The sequence below is a fragment of the Heterodontus francisci genome, chromosome 13, assembly GCF_036365525.1.
Source record: "Heterodontus francisci isolate sHetFra1 chromosome 13, sHetFra1.hap1, whole genome shotgun sequence".
Classification (NCBI taxonomy): domain Eukaryota; kingdom Metazoa; phylum Chordata; class Chondrichthyes; order Heterodontiformes; family Heterodontidae; genus Heterodontus; species Heterodontus francisci.
Genome location: NC_090383.1, coordinates 70,533,818 through 70,554,031, shown reverse-complemented (window position 1 = coordinate 70,554,031; position 20,214 = coordinate 70,533,818). Strand labels below are relative to the sequence as shown.

At 40.5% G+C, this 20,214-nt stretch overlaps 1 protein-coding gene across 13 annotated transcripts in view; it reads right to left on the bottom strand.

Annotated features, from left to right (window-relative positions):
• The window catches only part of nrxn1a (neurexin 1a), a 2,153,831-nt gene that overhangs the window by 891,113 nt on the left and 1,242,504 nt on the right, over positions 1-20,214 (bottom strand). For all 13 annotated transcript variants that reach the window (XM_068044956.1, XM_068044955.1, XM_068044958.1 and 10 more), the window contains one exon: positions 8,754-8,873. In XM_068044956.1, coding sequence (XP_067901057.1) covers positions 8,754-8,873 — 120 coding nt within the window. The remainder of the gene's footprint in view (positions 1-8,753; positions 8,874-20,214) is intronic.

Genomic DNA, 20,214 nt, shown 5'->3' with positions numbered 1-20,214 from the left:
TGGGAGTGTCTAATGATCAATTTCATTTCCATTAAGGGAAATTTTCAATATGATGGCAAAATACTTTAAAATGACAAAAGCCACCCTGTGTATTTATAATTAAAATTAAATTCAAATAATGATCAAATGAAAAGTAATGTCACCAACATTTGTGTTATGAGTAGAATACACAATGGAAAGTCATTAAATGCAGAACTGATTGCACTTGTGAGGGAACCTGATACAGCTCAGTATCAATCTGAAGCAGTTATTTGGTTCTTCTTGTTTATGAACATAATCTACAGTTTATCATTGAGTATCTTATTTTTATCACACATTTTTATATGCATAAAACACACGCTGGCCTTTAATTGATGTATCATGGCCCCTGATGATATTTTTAATGACTCACTCCACATACAAAATCCAGTGTCTATAATGTCCCCATACTAATAACATTCCTTTTGCATTGTTTCACAAACTGACTGCACTGGGGTTATTTATGTAATTGTGCTGCACTGCAGTGTATTGTTTTCTAAACTATATTTTAAAGAAATTATGTGTTAAAGAATCATTGACATTTACATCAGTCCAGGGACAGAAGTAGATAATTTACTAATACATTGGTATACACTGTTGATTTGCTGTTAGTACATTGCAACAGCTGCTCAGATTCAATCAAGGTATTTTCAACCAGATTAATACATAGAGTCATAGTGTTATACAGCACAGAAACAGGCCCTTCGGCCCATCGTGTCCATGCCGGCCATCAAGCACCTAACTATTCTAATCCCATTTTCCAGCACTTGGCCCGTAGCCTTGTATGCTAAGGCGTTTCAAGTGCTCAGCTAAATACTTCTTAAAAGTTGAGGGTTCCTGCCTCTACCACCCCTTCAGGCAATGCGTTCCAGATTCCAACCTCCCTCTGGGTGAAAAATTTTTCCTCAAATCCCCGATAAACCTTCTGCCCCTTACCTTAAATCTATGCCCCCGTACTTTGATCATTTGAGGACAGACTGAACCTTAATCTGTGAAATGCATGTTTTCACAAGTTGATGAAAATTTGGAAAACAATCTGGCAATGCAGTTGAATAATGCAATGAAGTACGAATGGCTAAGGTAAATTGGGTAAACAGACTAAAAGGTATGGTGGTAAATGAACAGTGGGAAATCTTTAAAGAAACAATTCAAAATGTTCAACAAAAATACATTCCTTTGTAAAACAAAAACTCAGCCAGAAAGACCCATCCTGAGTGGCTTACTCAGGAAGTTAAGGATAGTATTAGATTGAAAGAAAATGTTGCAAAAAAGAGTAGCAAGTTTGAGGATTGGGAGTGTTTTAGAAACCCGCAAAGGACCAGCAAAAAGTTGATAAAAAAGGAAAAAAAAGAATATGAGAGTAACCTATCCAGTAACATAAAAACAGATTGTAAGAGCTTTTATAGGTATATCAAAAGGAAGAGAGTAGCTAAAGTAAACACTGGTCCCTTGGAAGCAGAGACAGGAGAAATTATCATGGGGAATGAAGAAATGGCAGAGGCATTAAACAAATATTTTGTATCTGTCTTCACAGTAAAAGACACAAGTTCCATACCAGAAATCAGTAGTAACCTAGGGTCTAAAAAGTATGAAGAAACTAAGGAAATTAATATCAGCAGAGAAAAAGTATTGGAGAAACTTAAGGGACTAAAATATGACAAATCTCCAGGACCTGATGGCCTACATTCTAGGGCTCTAAAAGAGATAGCTGCAGATATAGCGGATGCGCTAGCTATGATTTTCCAAAATTCCTTAGATTCAGGAATGGTCCTGTCAGATTGGAAGTTGGCAAATGTTACACGACTTTTCAAGAAAGGAGGGAGAGAGATAACAAGGAACTACAGGCCAGTTAGCGTAACATCAGTCATCAGTCATGCTGGAATCCATTATTAAGCAAGTCTTAACAATCCACTGAGAAAAGCACAGTATGATTAGAACAAGTCAACATTGTTTAATTAAAGGGAAATCCTGTTTGACAAATCTATTAGAGTTTTTTGAGGATGTACTAGTAGGATAGATAAAGGGGAAACCAGTAGATGTCGTTTACCTGGATTTCCAAAAGGCCACACGAAAGGTTAATTGGCAAGATAAGGGCTCATGGAGTTGGGAGTAATATACTAGCAAGGATAGATGATTGGTTAACAGACAGGAAGAAGTGGGCATAAACAGGGCATTTTCAACTTGGCAGGCAGTAAATAGTAGAGTGCCTCAAGGATCAGTGCTGGCGCCTCAGCTATTTACAATCTATATTAATGACTTAGATGAAGAGACAGAGAGTAATGTATCTAGGTTTACTGATAATACAAAGATAGGTGGAAAGGTAAGCTGTGGGGAGGACACAGAGAGGCTGCAAAGAGATTATAGATAGGTTAAGTGAGTGGGCAACAAGATGGCAGATGGAGTATAATGTAGGGAAGCATGAAGTTATGCACATTGGTCATAAGAATAGAAAAGCAGAATATTTTTTAAAAGGTGTGCAACTTGTAAGTTTTGACGTTCAAAGAGACTTGGGTGTGCTTGTACAAGGAACGCATAAAGTTAACATGCAGGTACAACAAGCAAATAGGAAGGCAAATGGCATGTTGAACTTCATTGCAAGGGGATTGGAGTACAGGAATAAGGAAGTATTGTTACAACTGTACAGGGTTTTGGTGAGACCACATCTGGAATACTGGGCTGGATTTTACCAAGCCCATGACATCAGGCTCCATGGCAGGGGGGAGGGGGCCAGAACATGGGCCCGCCACAGAGGCCGACGCCAGGAATGCCCGGACACTCCTCCCGGGGGCAGCAAGGCTCCGTGGCGGCACCACCCCCACACCCCGCCACTGGACGACAGGAGCAGCATTTCAATATTTAAATGAATAACATAAATAAACTTACCTGGAATGTTCCAGGCCTTCCACGATATTCAATTCCCCGTCCGGGGACAGCCGGTGTGACACTGGTGGATAGTGGGGAGGAGTTAACATTTTCAATGCGGCGGGGAAATGGGGTCAAATAAACATAATGGATGTGGGGGATGGTGGGAAGGGTGAACTTTAAACTTTGTGCAGTTTGGGGTGGGGGGATGGTCAGATTTAAAAGGTAAGTGTCTTGCGGGGGGAAGGGCAAATAGTAATATCATTGTTATTGGGGGATGGGAAAGGGGCATTAGAAATTTATTGGATAAATTTCGGGGGGAATACTGCTTTAAATATTAAAATTGACCGACAGAGCTGGCTGCCCTTTAAAAATGGATTGTAAACCTTAGGAACCTTTTTCTCCAATGAAAGCCAATTTTGAATCTGATGTGTCTCTCTTGATTCTGGAAAATCTCAGGCATTCCCAATTTTAGATCCATATTGCTTTCTTAATGGACTGTCTTTTGATAAAGCCCAAACTAATTTTACGCTATAATTCTGCATAAAGCAAGGTAGTTCTCTGTGCGTGGTGCACAAAGAATAAAGTATTATTTAATTTGAGGTGCTCATCTGATGTTTCTTATTGCATCAATGCTCTGTTGCTGGTGAGAAAATTAATGCATAAAATTCAAATATTGTGCAATCAGAGATTTACACCATTCACCATGCACCTGCACCACTAGCTGTGGAGGGAGGGACAGATTCTCTCTCTGCCCCTTGCAGTAAAATTATGAACATATTCTTTATAAATGTTATATTTTACTATAAATAGCACGCAAACAAAATGAAATATGACGCAATTATGAATAAACTGCTGCTGCACTGTTTCACAAATCTACAAAGCATATGAGGCATAGCATATCTTTTACTTCACAACATAGAGGTGTAACAGTTTCCAGTAAAGTTCTTTTAAAATACAATTCAGAAAGATAAACTATACACTTAACATTTAGCATTTAATTCAAAATTATTAGTGAAATTGTAATGTATTGGGTGCATGTTTATGGCTCTGTACACAATGCATTCAAGGACTTAACTAGACTAATTGAAAACCGAGGGAAGGAGGGAAGAATTAGAAGGAGTTGAGCCCAAGTGCTTTTGTGTCCTATAATGCCAGCTCTAAGTTGATTGGGCTGAAATCTGATGCAAGTTCCTTCTTTTCCTTTCCTGGGTTCCAAATGGTGCTGGATGATGGGGTTATTACTGAAATGGGGAAATCAATGCATTTACAAAATATGCCTACACCTGTACATTTCAGATGAGCAGCATACTTTTGCCAACTTGATGCCTAGTTACAGCAGCAACAAAATCTTACTGACTCATATTTTACAAGCAAGTAAGTAACATACTACAGTCAAGCAATATTTACGTAGGTATTATTTTGTGAACTTTCTGCAGCATTATAATGAACTTTGCATGCAAGAAATAAAAGATTAAGTATTTTCTGTGACATCAGAAATTGTCTTCTTGATTCTTAGTCGTATATACTAGTATAACACTGTACCTTAAGAGTGAAAAGCAGAACTGTAGCTATGATACTGTTTAAATGAGCGCACTGCCATCTGCTGGACATAGTTAATATTTCAGTGTGAACATTGAGTCTCAAAAGCTATTGTACTTGGAAGAAAAGAACAGTTGACATGTAATGAATTTTACACTGTAGGGTTAGATTTTGGGACGCAGCTTTACCTCATGTTCAGATGGCAAATAAATTATTCACAATAGTTCTTCATTCATTGTTACTGAATGATACATTACACACACACAGATGCATACACATTTGAACAAGGAGGAAAGCAATCTAAATTATTTTGAAACTTAAACATGTCATACTAACTCATCTAATTGCCAGTTACCAATCTCAAAGAATTCTAAACCTCAACAAGAAGTTTGACTTAAACGCAATTACAGTTATACTGGACACTTATTATAACATAAACTATCAATAAGAAATATTTGTTCCCCATGTGTACCTCTCCAGGATACATTAAAAACACAAATAACAGGCTCTGAACTCTTTCAAATGCTAGTTAAGCAATACACAACGCTGTGTGAGAAGGAACACAATATATTTGAAAACCAACACTGAAACTTACTTAAACTAACAATATGTTACAAAGAAGCTCAAATACTGGTCTGAACTTTAACTCGCAAAAACAGGTGAGTTGGGGTTGGGGGAGATGTCAAACTTAAAAATCTCAAACCTGACTGCAACCCACCCAGTTCCAGTTTTAAGGGAGGCAGGACAGAGGTGAGGGGGGTGGATAGCCAATCCATTCCCAGGAGGCAAGTAGGCCATTTAAATATTATAATGAGGCTTAGAGCCTTGCATTTAACTTACCCAGATTTAACACGGGACAACCGATTTTTTCAGGCCGCGAGAAACCTGGCAGCTCAACAGAGGCGAGGAAAGGTTTGGGGAAAAGGTTATGTGTCCTCACTGCATTGCTTGTGGGCCAGGAGAAGCAAGAGTGCTTCCCCCCACCCCTCCAACACCCACTTCCCCCAGCCCCACAATCTACTACTTCACGAGGATCACATCACCTCCCCACCATTGGGGATCGGATATCAGATCCCCCCTCCCCCAGCATCAGATCCCCCACCCACGATCTCACTGGCAGTTGCAGGCTCCTTACCTGCAGCTGCAGCGTGCTCCAGAATGCTTATTACCTGACTGGAAGCCAAGCCTGCCAATCAGGTTGACTTCCAGGTGCGAATCCTGCCAAAAAAAATACGCCTGCAGGGAAACTCAGATTTCCAGGTTTTCTGACCGAAACTCTGTTCCCCCACCCAATGCTTAGTAAACCCACCCAACATCTAATCTCACATTATGCATTTGGTGATGTCACAAATATTTAATGAGTGAGCAAACATAAGATTATCATCTGTGACAGCTCACCAAAGGTATTTTCCTTTCTTGAGGGAGCTTGATGGTCTCAATTTGGGCTTTCTTCAATGGCACAATTAACATCAAAAACTCCTCTTATGGGAACCTGGCTCAACCTATTCATGGCAGCAGATACTGCTGAACGCTGTTTTAGTAAGCCTTTTGGTTAGGCTTTCATTAGGAGTAATTTACTTCAGAAAGTTACAAACCTGGAAAGTAAAACCTTCTTAACGGTTGTTTAGCTAACAATTTCCAAATCTTTTATTCCCCTAGTCTTAGCCAGCAAATTCAGTGAAAAAAAAACTATCCACTGTATTTACCTATTTCGTTGGTTAAAATATTTCAATTGTTCTCACTGTCTCCCACCAGAGGCACCAAAAGCCCAGAAATCATTTGCATCTTGTTCTACATATTTATAGTGCATTATTGTCTTTCCCGCAGTATTTACAATTGGGTGTCATCTTCCAGGAGTTGTAAAACAAAATGTATTCTATTCAAAAGTTGCGTAGCTTCACTGTCACACATTATGACACTTGATGGCATCTTCTGAACTTTGCAATGTTACTGTCTTGCAATGATCTTTAACTGTGCAATTATTGGGCTGAATTTTATGCTCATGGTAGTGACCCCGATGATGGGCCTAAAAGCAGGGGACAATGCCCGCCTCAGCTGTTTGCAGAAGACCTGTTCACATTTCATGGGGGTCAGGCAACTAATAAGATGCCTTTGGGGCTGCCATCCCTTTAAAGGACAGGGGCCCATCCCCAGGAGCAACTGGCCAATCAGAGGACCAGCAGCTCAGCAGGCTTAGCAATGTCACTGGGAGCAGTGGCTACTGCTGGGACTCTGCATGGAAAAAGAGGACAGCATCTATAGGTGCCTCCCTCCCAACCAGGTAAGTGGGGTATGGGGGCACTGGGGCCAGTCAAGTAGGCCTTGACAAGAAGGTGAGTGGGGCTGGTGAGGGCAGCGGGGAGTTGCCGAGGGGGTGTTCATTGCCTCCGGGTGACCCCTCTATAGGCCAAAGAGTGCCCGAGGAGCAGGGACACTGCCCATCACCACCCCACCCCCGAGTCCGCAGGCCACCAGAGTTCACCAGCTGCTGGTAAAATATCAGTGGCAGCGGAAGGGGACCTTAATTGGCCATTTAACTAGTTCAATTGGCCTCTGGGCAAGATGCCCGTCCTCCACCTTCCTCACCGCTGGTAAAATGGCATGGTGGTGGGATGATGACGGGCACGCCACCTCCAGCCTTCCCTCACCAGCTTATGGGCCCCCAACCTCCTTCCAGCCCATCCCTAGAGAGCTGGTAAAACCATCCCACCGTCTTAAAATTATTTTTATTATTAGCACCAAATATAATTTAATTACTCCATTGTGTATTTTACAAGTAATTTTTTCTGAAAAACTGAATAGGTAACTGAAATTTCGTAACAAGTGTACAAATTTTGAAGTATGTACTTATTTTTGATAATGTCACAATGGATGTGTATTATTTGAACACACTAATAGTCTTCTTTAATGATCTGCAAATAATTGACATAGTAGCGCAAAACTTAGTCACACACATAAAAGTTGTAGATATATATGTTAAAATAACAGCTGAGATTAAGGAGAGAATGTTGAAGCTCACATTAGAAAATGGTAGATTGAGGAAAGAGATCATAAAGAGGATTGAAGGCTAAAGTCATGATTTTACCTCAGGGCAGAAGATGGGTGTATGAAGGCCGAAGTGGGCATCGACCTATCATGCACTTGGCATCGTGAGGCCCAGGAGATTTCAACTCCTGGGCCTCATCTACAGTCTCCCAGTTAATTTCCCACCTGTAAACAGAAGAAGTGGCTTCTGGCTGGCAAGTGGGAGAGCAATGGCGGAGGCTGGCACCAGGGACCAAAGGAATGGTCCCAGCACTCGGGTAAGCTGATTAGCCGAGGGAGCCCTGGGCAGGCGAGGCCTAAACTTTCCTTTTGGGGCCTGGAGGAGCATTTCTTGTGATAAAATAAAGGCTCACCTTTTTGGACCTGTTCAGGGTCTGAATCCTTTTCCTGCTTGTTTGCCCAGGGAGGAAGCCACAAGTGCTTCCCTGCTCAGGCCCATGGTTAAAAAAGTAGTCAGGCCCCAATGATATTAGAGCCCAATCTGCATATTTAATGGACCTGCGATTTCCAGCAAGTGTTCATCTTGCAGCTCAAAACTGCAGGTTAAAATCGCAGCCTGTAGGATCAGGATTGGGGATGCGGGGTGGTGCGGGAGAATGGGGAGTCCCACTGATAATTTTAAATTCCTGCTCGCTCGGTTTCTCCCAGGCAGCCAGGGTTACAATCATTCCTTTAGTGTTCAAAAAGAGTGGCATCCTGAGAGTCAGACAGTTGGCTGCAAAGAGGATAAGAAAGAAGGGAACTGAAACAAAGATATTTTGAAGAGAGTATTTTGTAACCAACTGTGATGATACATTGACATGGCAAGCTGAACCATTCCTATTCCGCATAACAACACATCAATTCACTTCACCAAATCTACCTGTACTAACTGGACTTCTTGTATTCACCACTAGAGTCTCATTTAACTGATTATTGCATTAAAATGCCACAGGAAGCTACTGTTAGACAACATCAGATCAGGAAGATAGTTTCAAACAAAGAGTGACCAGATAGAACCTTTACAGAATTTTGCCAAATGCATACATATTTTGCTTTTAGACAAATACACTCAGCAATATTTTCACCAAGCACCACTCACTGCATCTGAAACAATAGAATGGCAACATCTTATATCTGATTCAGCCTTTTACTCCATAATCAATCTCTTTAGAAAATAATCCCACACTCATTGAATTATTGCACAAATCCTTTAGCTTCAGGCTACAACTTGTTATATGAAAGTTCAAAGCATTACAATAATTTGGGAATCACAACAATATAATACATCTTATTTGCGTACTTACGGTCATTGCATAAGGTGCCCGTATAGGAGGTCATACTGCAGTCACAGCTGAAGCCATCCCACTGTTGCAGACAGACACCTTGGTTTCCACAAGAATCCTCTTGGCAGGTTGTGCTTGGCCCTAAGTTAGAACACACAAAAACTTGCATTTTGGCATAGCATATTGTTAGTCTTACAGTAATAATGCATGCTTTCTGTCAATTGAAAACTGGACGCAGAAAGAAACATAGTTAGGTTGGATGTCAGAATGAAGAAAAGAACTTTACGTTTCTAAAACAGTTACTAGTGAAAATCAGAATCCAAGGGAGAGTGCAAAATAAATGTATTCAACATACTAAAGTAACTAATATAGAAAATTCAAGACTGAAAGCCCCATGATAGGCAATACTTCTTAAAATATTTATCTGATTCTGAAATTTTGACATGAATGCAATTGAGTTCCAAAGCAGATATATGCTGTTTGTATGCATATTGCACAGACATGGATTTCAGTCTTGTTTTGTACAAACACACAGCTATCTACCTTGCAAGTCAGCTTTCATCAATGCAACTTTGCCAGCAAAATAAGAGCAAAATATGTAAAAGGTTAGTAAGCAGTAGTGGCATGTTAGCAAACATCAGAAAAAATTTAGAGCAAACATGCTGCTAAAAGGAGAGAAAGATGCAACAACAAACAAAATATATGACAGCAGCCCTTCATCATCTATAAGCAAGCCAGAAAGAACAAGTGGCTATATATTGCCTTCAGAATGATACACTTTGCCATAGTGATATAATAATTATGAACTATTAAAAAACAAGCTGTTGCAGTAAGGCAAGCATGACAAAGCTATATATGAGGAAGATTACTCACCTCTAGGCATAACATTACATATTTCTAAATTGTTATGATTCATGTAACAGGGGAAAAGGATTGCCTGTCCCTTTAAGGCATTTCTGTGCAATATCTTGTGACATTTCCTTGCTGTGTCCTGTACAAAATGCTCCCCATATGGCAATTTTTATTTTTTCCAACATAAAAAGCTAGGTGATCACCATTATTGATTGATAAAAGTTTCATAAAATTCTATTTAAAAATTAGTTTGACAAAGTTGGCTGCCTTCACACCTCTGAATCAAAAGATTGTGGGCTGGATTTTTTGCAGGAGGCGGGGCTCCCGACGCCAGGCCAAAAAGGCGAGGTTGACTCCTGGAGCCATCCTCTGGTCTTTTGAGGTCAAAGTTGAAGGAGGCAGGATCCCCGTCCCTTTAAACACAATAGAGATGGGGATCTCGACCCCAAGAGCTGCTGGGCAATCACAGGGCAGGTAACAACAGTATCAGCAGCACCATCGGGAGCGGTGGCCACTGCCGGTACTGCAGGAGGCCTGCAATGATGAAGATGGTGGCGGCCCCCTGACTCAGGTAAGTGGGGTCGGGGTTGCCGGGGCTGGTCCGGAAGGCCCCTGAAAGCGGGTTAGGGGCGTCAATTGGCCTTTGGGCGGGAAGGCCAACGTCGGCCTATCCCGTCCCCGGGAGAATCAAGTCCGGAATCCCAGCATCGGATTCTGTGGTGGCTGCTGTCACTTCAATTCTCCGCCCCCTCCCCACCCCCAACGGGACCTGATGCCGGACTGGGAACAAAATTCAGCCCTGTAGGTTCAAACCCCACAAGAGGCTTTTGGGTACATAATCATGGCTGGCAATTCCGTGCATTATTGGGGGAGTATTGCATTGTTGAAGGTGCTGCATTTTGGATGAGAGGTTAAAGTGGGACCTCTCTACCTGCTCAGGTAGATAGTAAAAACTTCCATCGTATAAATCCAAATTGTGCAGGAAATCTCCCAGTTTCCTCCCTCAACTAACACCATCATAAAGCAACTTATCATTGATCTAATTTATCGGTTGTGAGATCTTGATGAATGCAATTATTACCAATTCCTTGCACTCGATGCCAAAGATCTTACACAAGGGAACTTGACAAGGCTTGCATCTGCTTTGAAGTGGCAAATCAAGTTCAGAGTGAATAAATGCAAGGTATTGTTATTGGAACTGAAAACTTTCAGAGTGTGAGATGGCAATAAGCAAAGTGACAAGATGGTGGATTATATTGCCAAATTGGCTGAATTGAAATCCTATTGTTTGTGCTGATGTTCTATTGTGCATGGTAACGTAAGAAAGTCATCTAAACTCCAGAAACAGAGCAACAGAGAGCAATAAAACAGATTACTGATATAGGGGGATGAGATTTAACAAACAATTGGACAAGCTGGGGCTGTTCAGCCTCAAACAGAGATATTGCAGAGGAGACAGGAAATATGTTTCAGATACATCACAGCAGCAGAACAAGTGAGCACAAAATCAAGGTTTTGAAAAGCCAGGTTAGGATAGAATCCAGAGAGTAATTCTGTATTCGGAGGGTACTCAACATGTGAAAAAGTTTGTAGAAATGGTTGTTGAGGCCAGGATGCAAGATTTACTTAAAATACAGCCAGATGTGGAGCAGCAACATCATGGGAATGTCCCCATAAAGTCATATTATTGTTCCTTCATCATCACTGGGTCAAAATCATGGAATCCTCTTCTTTCAAGTGGCTCAATGGTAGCATTCTCACCTTTAATTCAGAAAGTTGCAAGTTCAAACCCCACTCAAGATTTCTAACCACACAATCTAAACAGAGAGGTCACCAGGGCATTTATCTCATTGCCATTTGTGGGACTTTGCTATGCACAATATCTTCCTACATTCCAATAGTGATTACACTTCAAACATAGTTCAATGACTGAAAAGCACTTTAAGAGAACCTAAGGTCATGAAGGTGTAATATAAATTCAAATTCTTTCTTTTAACACCATTGTGACAGCACCGTCAGCATAAGGACTGTAATAGTTCAAGGAAAAGACCCTTCACCAATTTCTCAGAGTAACTGGGGAAAGCCAATAAATGCAACGTTGCAGGCATCTCCCACATCCTGAAAACAAATATTGGAATAAAGTAGGGATGTTATTCCAGAAGGATGACGTCAATTTGCAGAGATTTTGTTATCCAAATCTATCTTGGAATCTTGTGAGACATGTGAGAAATTGGATCATGCCTGAATTTGGTTATGATCCCATTATAATGCCCACTACATGCAACTAATGAGGCCAGTGGCAGGACCACAGCTAATTGGTCCATCGGCCTCATTTGCTAATTACTGGTGAGCTCCGGATGCCAATAATAGCGTCAGAGGCAGCTCACTGGTCCAGGACAACAGCAAGATCGGCTGGTTCAAATAATGCTGATGTCCTGAGAAGAGTCCAAGCGAGGGAATGAATTGGCAGAGGGTGAATAATGGTTGCTGGCTGCCTGCAGATTTAATGTGAAGGTAAGGGGGAGAACTTCTGTTTATTCTGATTCTACAGTAAGAACTGTTAAAAAAAAAAATCAACTTTAACTTTCTGGTGGCAGTCTTCAGTGGTCCCTTTAAATTAGTTTTGTTCTATGACTTTTTTGATAACCCCTTCTCCCAGACTGGCAAGCGGGAGTTGGGCCTTGCCTCTAAGTAGCTCCGGCCTCAAGCTGACAAGAATGGGCAGGCAGCAGAGGCACTGTGCGCTTTGCCTGTCCGTTGTCTGTCTGTAGCTAAAATCAGCTCTTGCGTCTTGTACTAGCAGATGTCATCAATGAGATCAAGCTTCAACAAATTAACCATTGCAATGTGAGAGGAGTGGAGTTTGTGTACACTCACTAAGTGTTCTGAAGGAAATTAATGAATACACAGAAAAATCAGACCTGATTGGATAATGAGCAGAGAAAGCATTTCGTTAAATCAGTTCAATTCAAGTAGCTGGAGTTTGATGTATAGGAAACAAAGGTGGCAGGTACCTTTATATTCAAGACTTTGAGGTATGCTTTGGCTGCAGTTTTGTGGCCCAATTAGAAGAATGCCAATTAGTTTCCAGTAGCTCCTAAATAAGTAATTACGTGTCAGAAAGACCAATCCAGCACAAGCTGGAAACTCACTGTTAAAAACAGAATTTCAAGAATGTTCCAATGGTGCATGCAATGCTTTTCACTACCAGGTACAACATCAACCTATATTTATATAGTGTTTTTAATGTAATAAAACATCCCAAGCTGCTTCACAGAAGCATTATAAAACAAAGTATGACATCAAGCCATAAAAGGAGATAGGTGGTCAGATGGCCAAAAGCTTGGTCAAAGAGAAAGGTTTTAAGGACTGTCTTAAAGGAGGAAAGTGAGGTGGAGAGGCAGAGAGGCATAGGGAGAATATTCTGAATCTTGGGGCTGAGCCAGCTGAAGGCCCGCCCACCAATACTGGAGCGATTAATATCAGGGAGGCACAAGAGGCCAGAATTAGAGGAATCTTGGAGGGTTGAGAGGCTGGAGAAGATGACAGAGATAGGAAGAGGCAAGGCCATGGAGGGATTTGAAAACAAGGATGAGAATTTTAAAATGCAGATGTTGCTTGACCAGGAGCTTAATGCAGGTCAGCGAACACAGGGGCGATAGGGGAGCTGGTCTTGGTGCGAGTTAAGACGTGGGCTGCAGAGTTCTGGATCACCTCAAATTTACAGAGAGTAGAATGTGGAAAACCAGCCAGGAGTGCATTGGAATAGTCAAATCTAGAGGTAACAAAGGCACAAATGAGAGTACAGCTAGTTGATGATGAAGAGTACTTAGTGGCCATCAGTCTTGACCTTCTGAGAAAGTAAACTTTGATAACAAAGCTAGTTCGGTGTATCTAACAAGCACTTCATTCAGATCTTGGGAGTTTAAAATGTAACAAACAGAAGCTTATTTTACTCATACCATGTATAGAATCTGAATTCTGAAAACATATTATTGTTTCTGAGAATGTAGGTATCTTTTAAGTCTACACTTACAGAGAGCTTCCTGGGGATAACTTATTCAAATTTCTAAATCTTTTATCATTTCAGAAACAAAATTGCAGTCACATAACATGCTATCTCTGATCTTTGTCAATACCTGTGCAGCTTGAAAGAGCAACAAAATGAATACCTCCATCAAGAATAAATCCCTTTAGAAACCCTAACAACATGACACAATGCATCTGGCTACTGAAAATGAATCCTTGGAATGAAGGAAGTTAACTTTTGCATTGATCACCCTCCCGACTGCATCAGTGAACCTTGTCCACTTTTATTCTTCTTACATTTCTTAGTTCAGAGGTAGCATGAGTCTGAGGGCTCTCTGACCCTGCTGTTTTATCTTTTTAAGTTATAATATGAATCGTAGGATAATATAACACAGGAGGTGGCCATTCATCTGATTGTGCCTGTGCTAGTTCTTTGAAAAAGCTATCCAATTAGTCCCATTCTCATGCTCTTTCCTCATAGCCCTACAATTTTTTCCCTTGCAAATAAGTATATATCCAATACCCTTTCAAAAGTTACTGCTGCATCTGCTTCTACTAACCTTTCAAGCAGCGTATACCAAATCCACTGAAGCTAATGAAAAAGAAAATCGAGCTGAGTGTAAAACAGGCTGCCGCTACACTATCGTCTGTTTTGCTCCACTGCCCAAGACAAATTTCACTCCCTGACTCTTTTTCCTAACTGGGAGGCTGTACATATCAAGGTGTGGTATATTGTAATAGATTAGATTAGATTAGATTAGAGATACAGCACTGAAACAGGCCCTTCGGCCCACCGAGTCTGTGCCGAACATCAACCACCCATTTATACTAATCCTACACTAATCCCATATTCCTACCAAACATCCCCACCTGTCCCTATATTTCCCTACCACCTACCTATACTAGTGACAATTTATAATGGCCAATTTACCTATCAACCTGCAAGTCTTTTGGCTTGTGGGAGGAAACCGGAGCACCCGGAGAAAACCCACGCAGACACAGGGAGAACTTGCAAACTCCACACAGGCAGTACCCGGAATCGAACCCGGGTCCCTGGAGCTGTGAGGCTGCGGTGCTAACCACTGCGCCACTGTGCCGCCCTCTGCCCTCTTTGTAGGGAGGTGTAAATAAAAGTTTCCAACATGGCTGCTCCCAGTTAAGAACTCATATTAATTTACTCTGAATACACAACACAAAGTACAGTTTCCAGCCAATGTTATGTCAGTGCTTCAGCCTGATGACTTCCGTAGTACGGAAACAAAAACCTATGCTGATCTGGACATTGACTTTGAGGAAGAATCTTGGTCAACACCATTGAATCCGATGCAACTTCTTGCTGATATCCTGAGGTCTCACAAGAGTATGAATGAGAACAAAAGGATGTTCTTCTGGTAAAATTTTGGGACATGTCCATGAAGTATGATTAGCTCAGATAAATAGGAAAAACACTGAAAGCTGAAAATTCAAAATAAAGACAAAAGATTGGAAATACACAGCTGGCACATCAACATCAGAAAGAGAAAAGAAACTCTGACCTGATGAAGAGTCCTAGTTGAAATGTCAATGTGTCTTCTCTCATATATTCCCAGCATTTTGCAAATTCATCAGCACGTCAAGCTATTGAAATCTTTACATTTAAGGGCTTCTTTGACACACTTCAAAAATTTACACAGGACTGAATTTAATCAAGGTGGCGAGGGCCCCGAGGATGGGCCCTAAAGTAGGGGGCAACCCTACCTCAGCCATTTGAAGGCCCCTCGTCCCATTTTGGGTCCATCCAGCATCTAATTAGTTGCTGTCGGGGCTCCTGTCCCTTTAAAGAATGATAGCCCACCTCCAAAAGCTGCTGGCCAATCAGAGGGCTGGCAGATCTTCATTTTCAGCAGCACCACCAGGAGCGGTGGCCAAGGCACATCCCGGTGAGAGGCAGTGGGGGAGTTGGTGAGGGCATGGGGGGGGGGGCGGTGTTGCCATGGGGAGTGGCTATTGCTGCCAGAGTACCCAATTAGGAGGCTTCCTGCAATCCCGCAGGGTGGCTGCCAGGGTTTAACATGCGGTCTCCCCACGTGGCAGAGGACCCACCAGCGGCAGTAGGAAGAGACCATTAATTGGCCACTTAAGTGGCTCAATTGGCCTCTGGGCAGGAGCACCGTTCTTCACCTACCCGGCCACTGGTAAAATGCCATGGTAGCAGGAAGGCAACAGCCATCCACCCCTGCCTTTCCTAGCCAATTTATGACCACCACCATACCCCCCCACCCCCCAATGAACCTCCCAGCCTGTCCCTAGAGGGCTAGTAAAATCCTTGGAAAAGTATAAACCACCACAATCTGGTACTGGAAAAACCTTTCTGCAATCGATACAACATTTGAAGATTTAGCTCTCAGCAAATATTTTCATCATAGTCTATCAGGTGGGAACTGCATGTCAATAGAAATAAATTCTATAGCACGCACACAAATAAACATTACTAATGGTTAAGGAAATGAATTCTTTCACTATGGAAACAGTGTACATCTTCCTAATCTTCATGGGAGGAGAAAAAGAACCAAAGGTGACCACATGGGAACACAGGAAGGAGAAACCACATGGTACAAATTGCAACTCTCGAAAGAACAGGCATCGCTTGTGATCTTTAAAATAAGGTAGTCATGGTATGTGAGGATAATAATATAGCCATCAATCAAAATTGTTATATCTTATATATTAACCTTTATAGCAAAGATTGTTCTAACTTTATAAACTTCAACTTTTGCACACATATCGGAAAATTGACTTCCAAAACTTGTTACTTAATATCTTTCATTTTCAATGTAGAAAAGAAATAATATTAAGAATGCATTTCTACACCCAGCCAATAATGTTCAATTTTCAGTTTTTTTGTTCTTCTTCTTTCATATTTGTTGTTATATATAGCCAAGTGCATCTATTTGTATTCTTGTTGGCAGGGACAGCCAAAACTCAGAAATTCTTTAAGATTTTTTTTCATTCCATCAAATTAACATCAGCAAGGTATTTAATTCTGACACATGAATGCATTATAAAAATAGTTGTAGCCTTTGAACATGAATAGTTGTCATCAGTGAGCAATGCTATTGAACTGAACCAGTAACTCTGAGTGTACTAGAATGGCTCCTTATTGAGAGATACCAATTATAACCTGTATGTCTGTGTTTATGTACAAATATATCTCCTGGGCAATAAATGGAAGCCTGGAAGTGAGAAAGGCAGTGATCTTGAGATAAGGAGGTAGCTAAGGGTTGAGTCCCGTCAGAGGCCGAGAAGCACAAGAACCAAGCGGAGAGGTCTTTGGAATGAATAGATGGTTATAGCTGAGGAGTGGCAGGGAGAGGATTATGAGGGAAAGCAGTGGTAGAGCTGCTTTAGATATAAATTACAACTTCTTTGCCCCTCAGGCTGTCATTTTTCCTCCTGGTTGTTTTTCACAGTGGAATTAGGACAGTAGTCTATACAGAAGCAATCAAAAAGCTGGAACATGAAACTGCAGACAAGAAAAAAGTTTATTACACAGATATCTGTTTGTATGCACACAGATATATGCACATCCATCTGTTTATGTTATAATTGTGTGGAACACATACATGTATATTTCCACACCAATATAAAACACACAGATAGATGTGCATGTGTAAGTGTATGTACAAACAAATATCTGTGTAATAAATCCATAATTGGAAATCCGTGACCACTGATTTGTGCATTAAAAGGACTCAAGACAATTATTGATCCTGTCCTTTTTCCCTAGTCCAGGCTGGCTTGATCATTTGATACATTTCAATATAGAAAAGAATACTTTTACAGTCCTATTTTAAGATCTAATGGAGATATGTTGGAACAAAAGGACTGAACACACTATTCTACTTATAACCATTCAAACAACATTTTAAAAAGATACACAGGATAGTAGTTTTCCTATCTCCCCCTCTTCTTCCCCCCCCCAGCCACCTTCTCCAAATCTCCTCTCTCTCTCTCGCTGTACCATCTGCAGTCTCTCCCACTACTTCTCCCTTCCACCTAGATCCAGTTATCTCACAATCTTCTCATCTGCTTGTCATGAATATCAGCCTTGATCTCGATTGCCCAATAAAGTACATTAAATCCTTTAAGCAAATTACTGCAGTGATATAACTGTTAGTAACTGGGATCTGTATCTCTGTGAGGATGGAATATAGAAAAAATGATGCAGTGGCAGATTGGTCTAACATGTACATGATTGGACTATACAGGCCATACAATTCTTCTAAAATGAAGGGCACTACTACACATGAACAGGAATGTGCATGATTCATGATGCAACCCATGCATGAAAATCAGTAGTTGGAATTTGGAGAATACTAGAGTGTATGATTATGTCCAGATAATATTACATAATTGCTGTCATTGGGGCAATGTCCCAATTGCAATAGCATGTATAGATTGGTATTCACTATCTGTGGTATTGAGGGGGAAGCAAGCATTCTACCTCTTACATCCATTGCAATAGTGCACTTACATGCTGCTCTGCTGGCCATGTAAAAGGGCTAGCCAGTTCTGAAGCCTTTGAAAAGTGCGAATCAAAACATGCTTTTTTTTAAAACTTGAACTGCTCCTGCTCTTATCATTCTACAGCTACTCTTTGAAGCAATTGTCTCTGAGCTCTCTGACTCTCTTCTGAAAAAATACTGATTTGTCTACCATTTTTAAAATGCTTATCATGCTGTTTGAGATGTGTGATCTGTAGCACTACAATGTCATTCTGTTGCACAGAATATTAATGAGGAAAAGGTGACTGTTGGAAATACAGTAAAATAATGCAATTACATCTCAACATGCGACATTTTAAATTACTGTAACTCTTTATCTGTATTATTTTTATTATCACTATATTTAGGAAAGCACTGAAACTGTAAGGTCCTGCAGCTTCAAACATGTACTCCTGCATAGTACATCAGTTTTAATAACTGCATGAGTATAAAGTATAACCAGAAATACTTTAGCTGAGTGACTGATTTTATGGTAACGTACAACAATTGAATGCAAAGGATTCCATTGATTAAAACGATATCTAATATTTAGTTAATAGCTTACAAAAACTGAGAGGTTATACCTATCAGGGAAGATTGAACAGGCTGGGTCTCTTTTCTCTGGTAAAGAGAAGGCTAATCTTCAAGATTATTAAGGGGTTTGATAGGATAGACATAGAGATGTTTCCACTTGTGGGCAATACCAAACTAAGGGCCATAAATATAAGATAGTCACTAATAATTCCATTAGGAAATTCAGAAGAAACTTTTTTACCGACAGAGTAGTTAGAGTGTGGAAGTCATTGTCACAGGGAGTAATTGAGGCAAATAGCAATTGGTTCACTAATGTCTTCCAGGGAGGAAATCTGCCATCCTTACCTGATCTGGGTGGTACATGTGACTCCAGACCCACAGCAAGGTGGTTGACTCATAACTGCCCTCTGAAATGCCCTAGCAAGCCAATTAGTTCAAGGCCAATTAGGGATGGGTAATAAATGCTGGCCTTGCCAGCGATGCTCACAATCCAAGAAAAAATAAAAAACAATTGCTGTCATAAACCTCATGAGAGCCATTTTTATAGTGCAATTGGCAGAGAATTGGGGGTAGGTTTTCCACCTGCCGGCTTTGCCGAAGATGGCAGGTGATGCACAGGCAGAATAAAGCAGACAAATTGACTGAAAGCATGCATTCTTTCTGAATTATTATTCATTCGTGTTTGTCATAGTTAAATACAACTGGAATTAGTAAATGCAATTTGAAAGATAAATGTGTGTCTGAAGTTGTAAGAGGAAACAACTCCTGAAAGAATATTAGGACTGGGGTAAAGTCTGAGAGTGAGTTTCCCTGATCACTCTGACTCACTGTTACAGGCCTATTTCATTCATTTTCTGTTTGTCCAAGGTTCCACTCGTTATTTTTTGTTCAGTCCCAACAAGTAATCCACTACTGCATAGCTAAAAAAAAAACTGCTTTGTATCTTTACTTCCTGTAGCTATTCTACTTATCCAGAGTTCAAACATAATAAATGTAATATTTGTGTATGGAATTAAGTGTCAATTTCTAAAAATGTAAAGCAGGAAAGTTCATTATTAAAAGTGTTGGAAACCAGGAATGAAAAAAATTAAAATCACAAATTAGAGTGGATAGACATTCCTGTTTCTGCCGATGTACCCAATCATCTATTGTTAATTTATTAAATAGATTGGGCAATAAGATGTGTTGTCTAACTGCTATGTGTGGATTTAAATTTTGTTAGCTAAAGCTCTTCAGATATGGCTGGATTCAGAAATGCATATTGGAACAATTCTGCTTCAAGAAGTGCAATCTTGAAATAAAATAGCAGGAATGAGGGTGAATGAGAAAAAGTGAGCAAGGGATGATGAAAAATAATATCAACAAAAAGGAATGGACAGCAAAAGTCATGAATGTAATATTTTATGAATCCATAACAATTTCAATAAGTAAATCAATAATGTTACAAATAAGGTATATAACAATTACAACAATGTTTAACCTTTAGATTGTGATATATTATAGATAGAAATTAATGTATTTAAGATGATACATGATTAATTGAG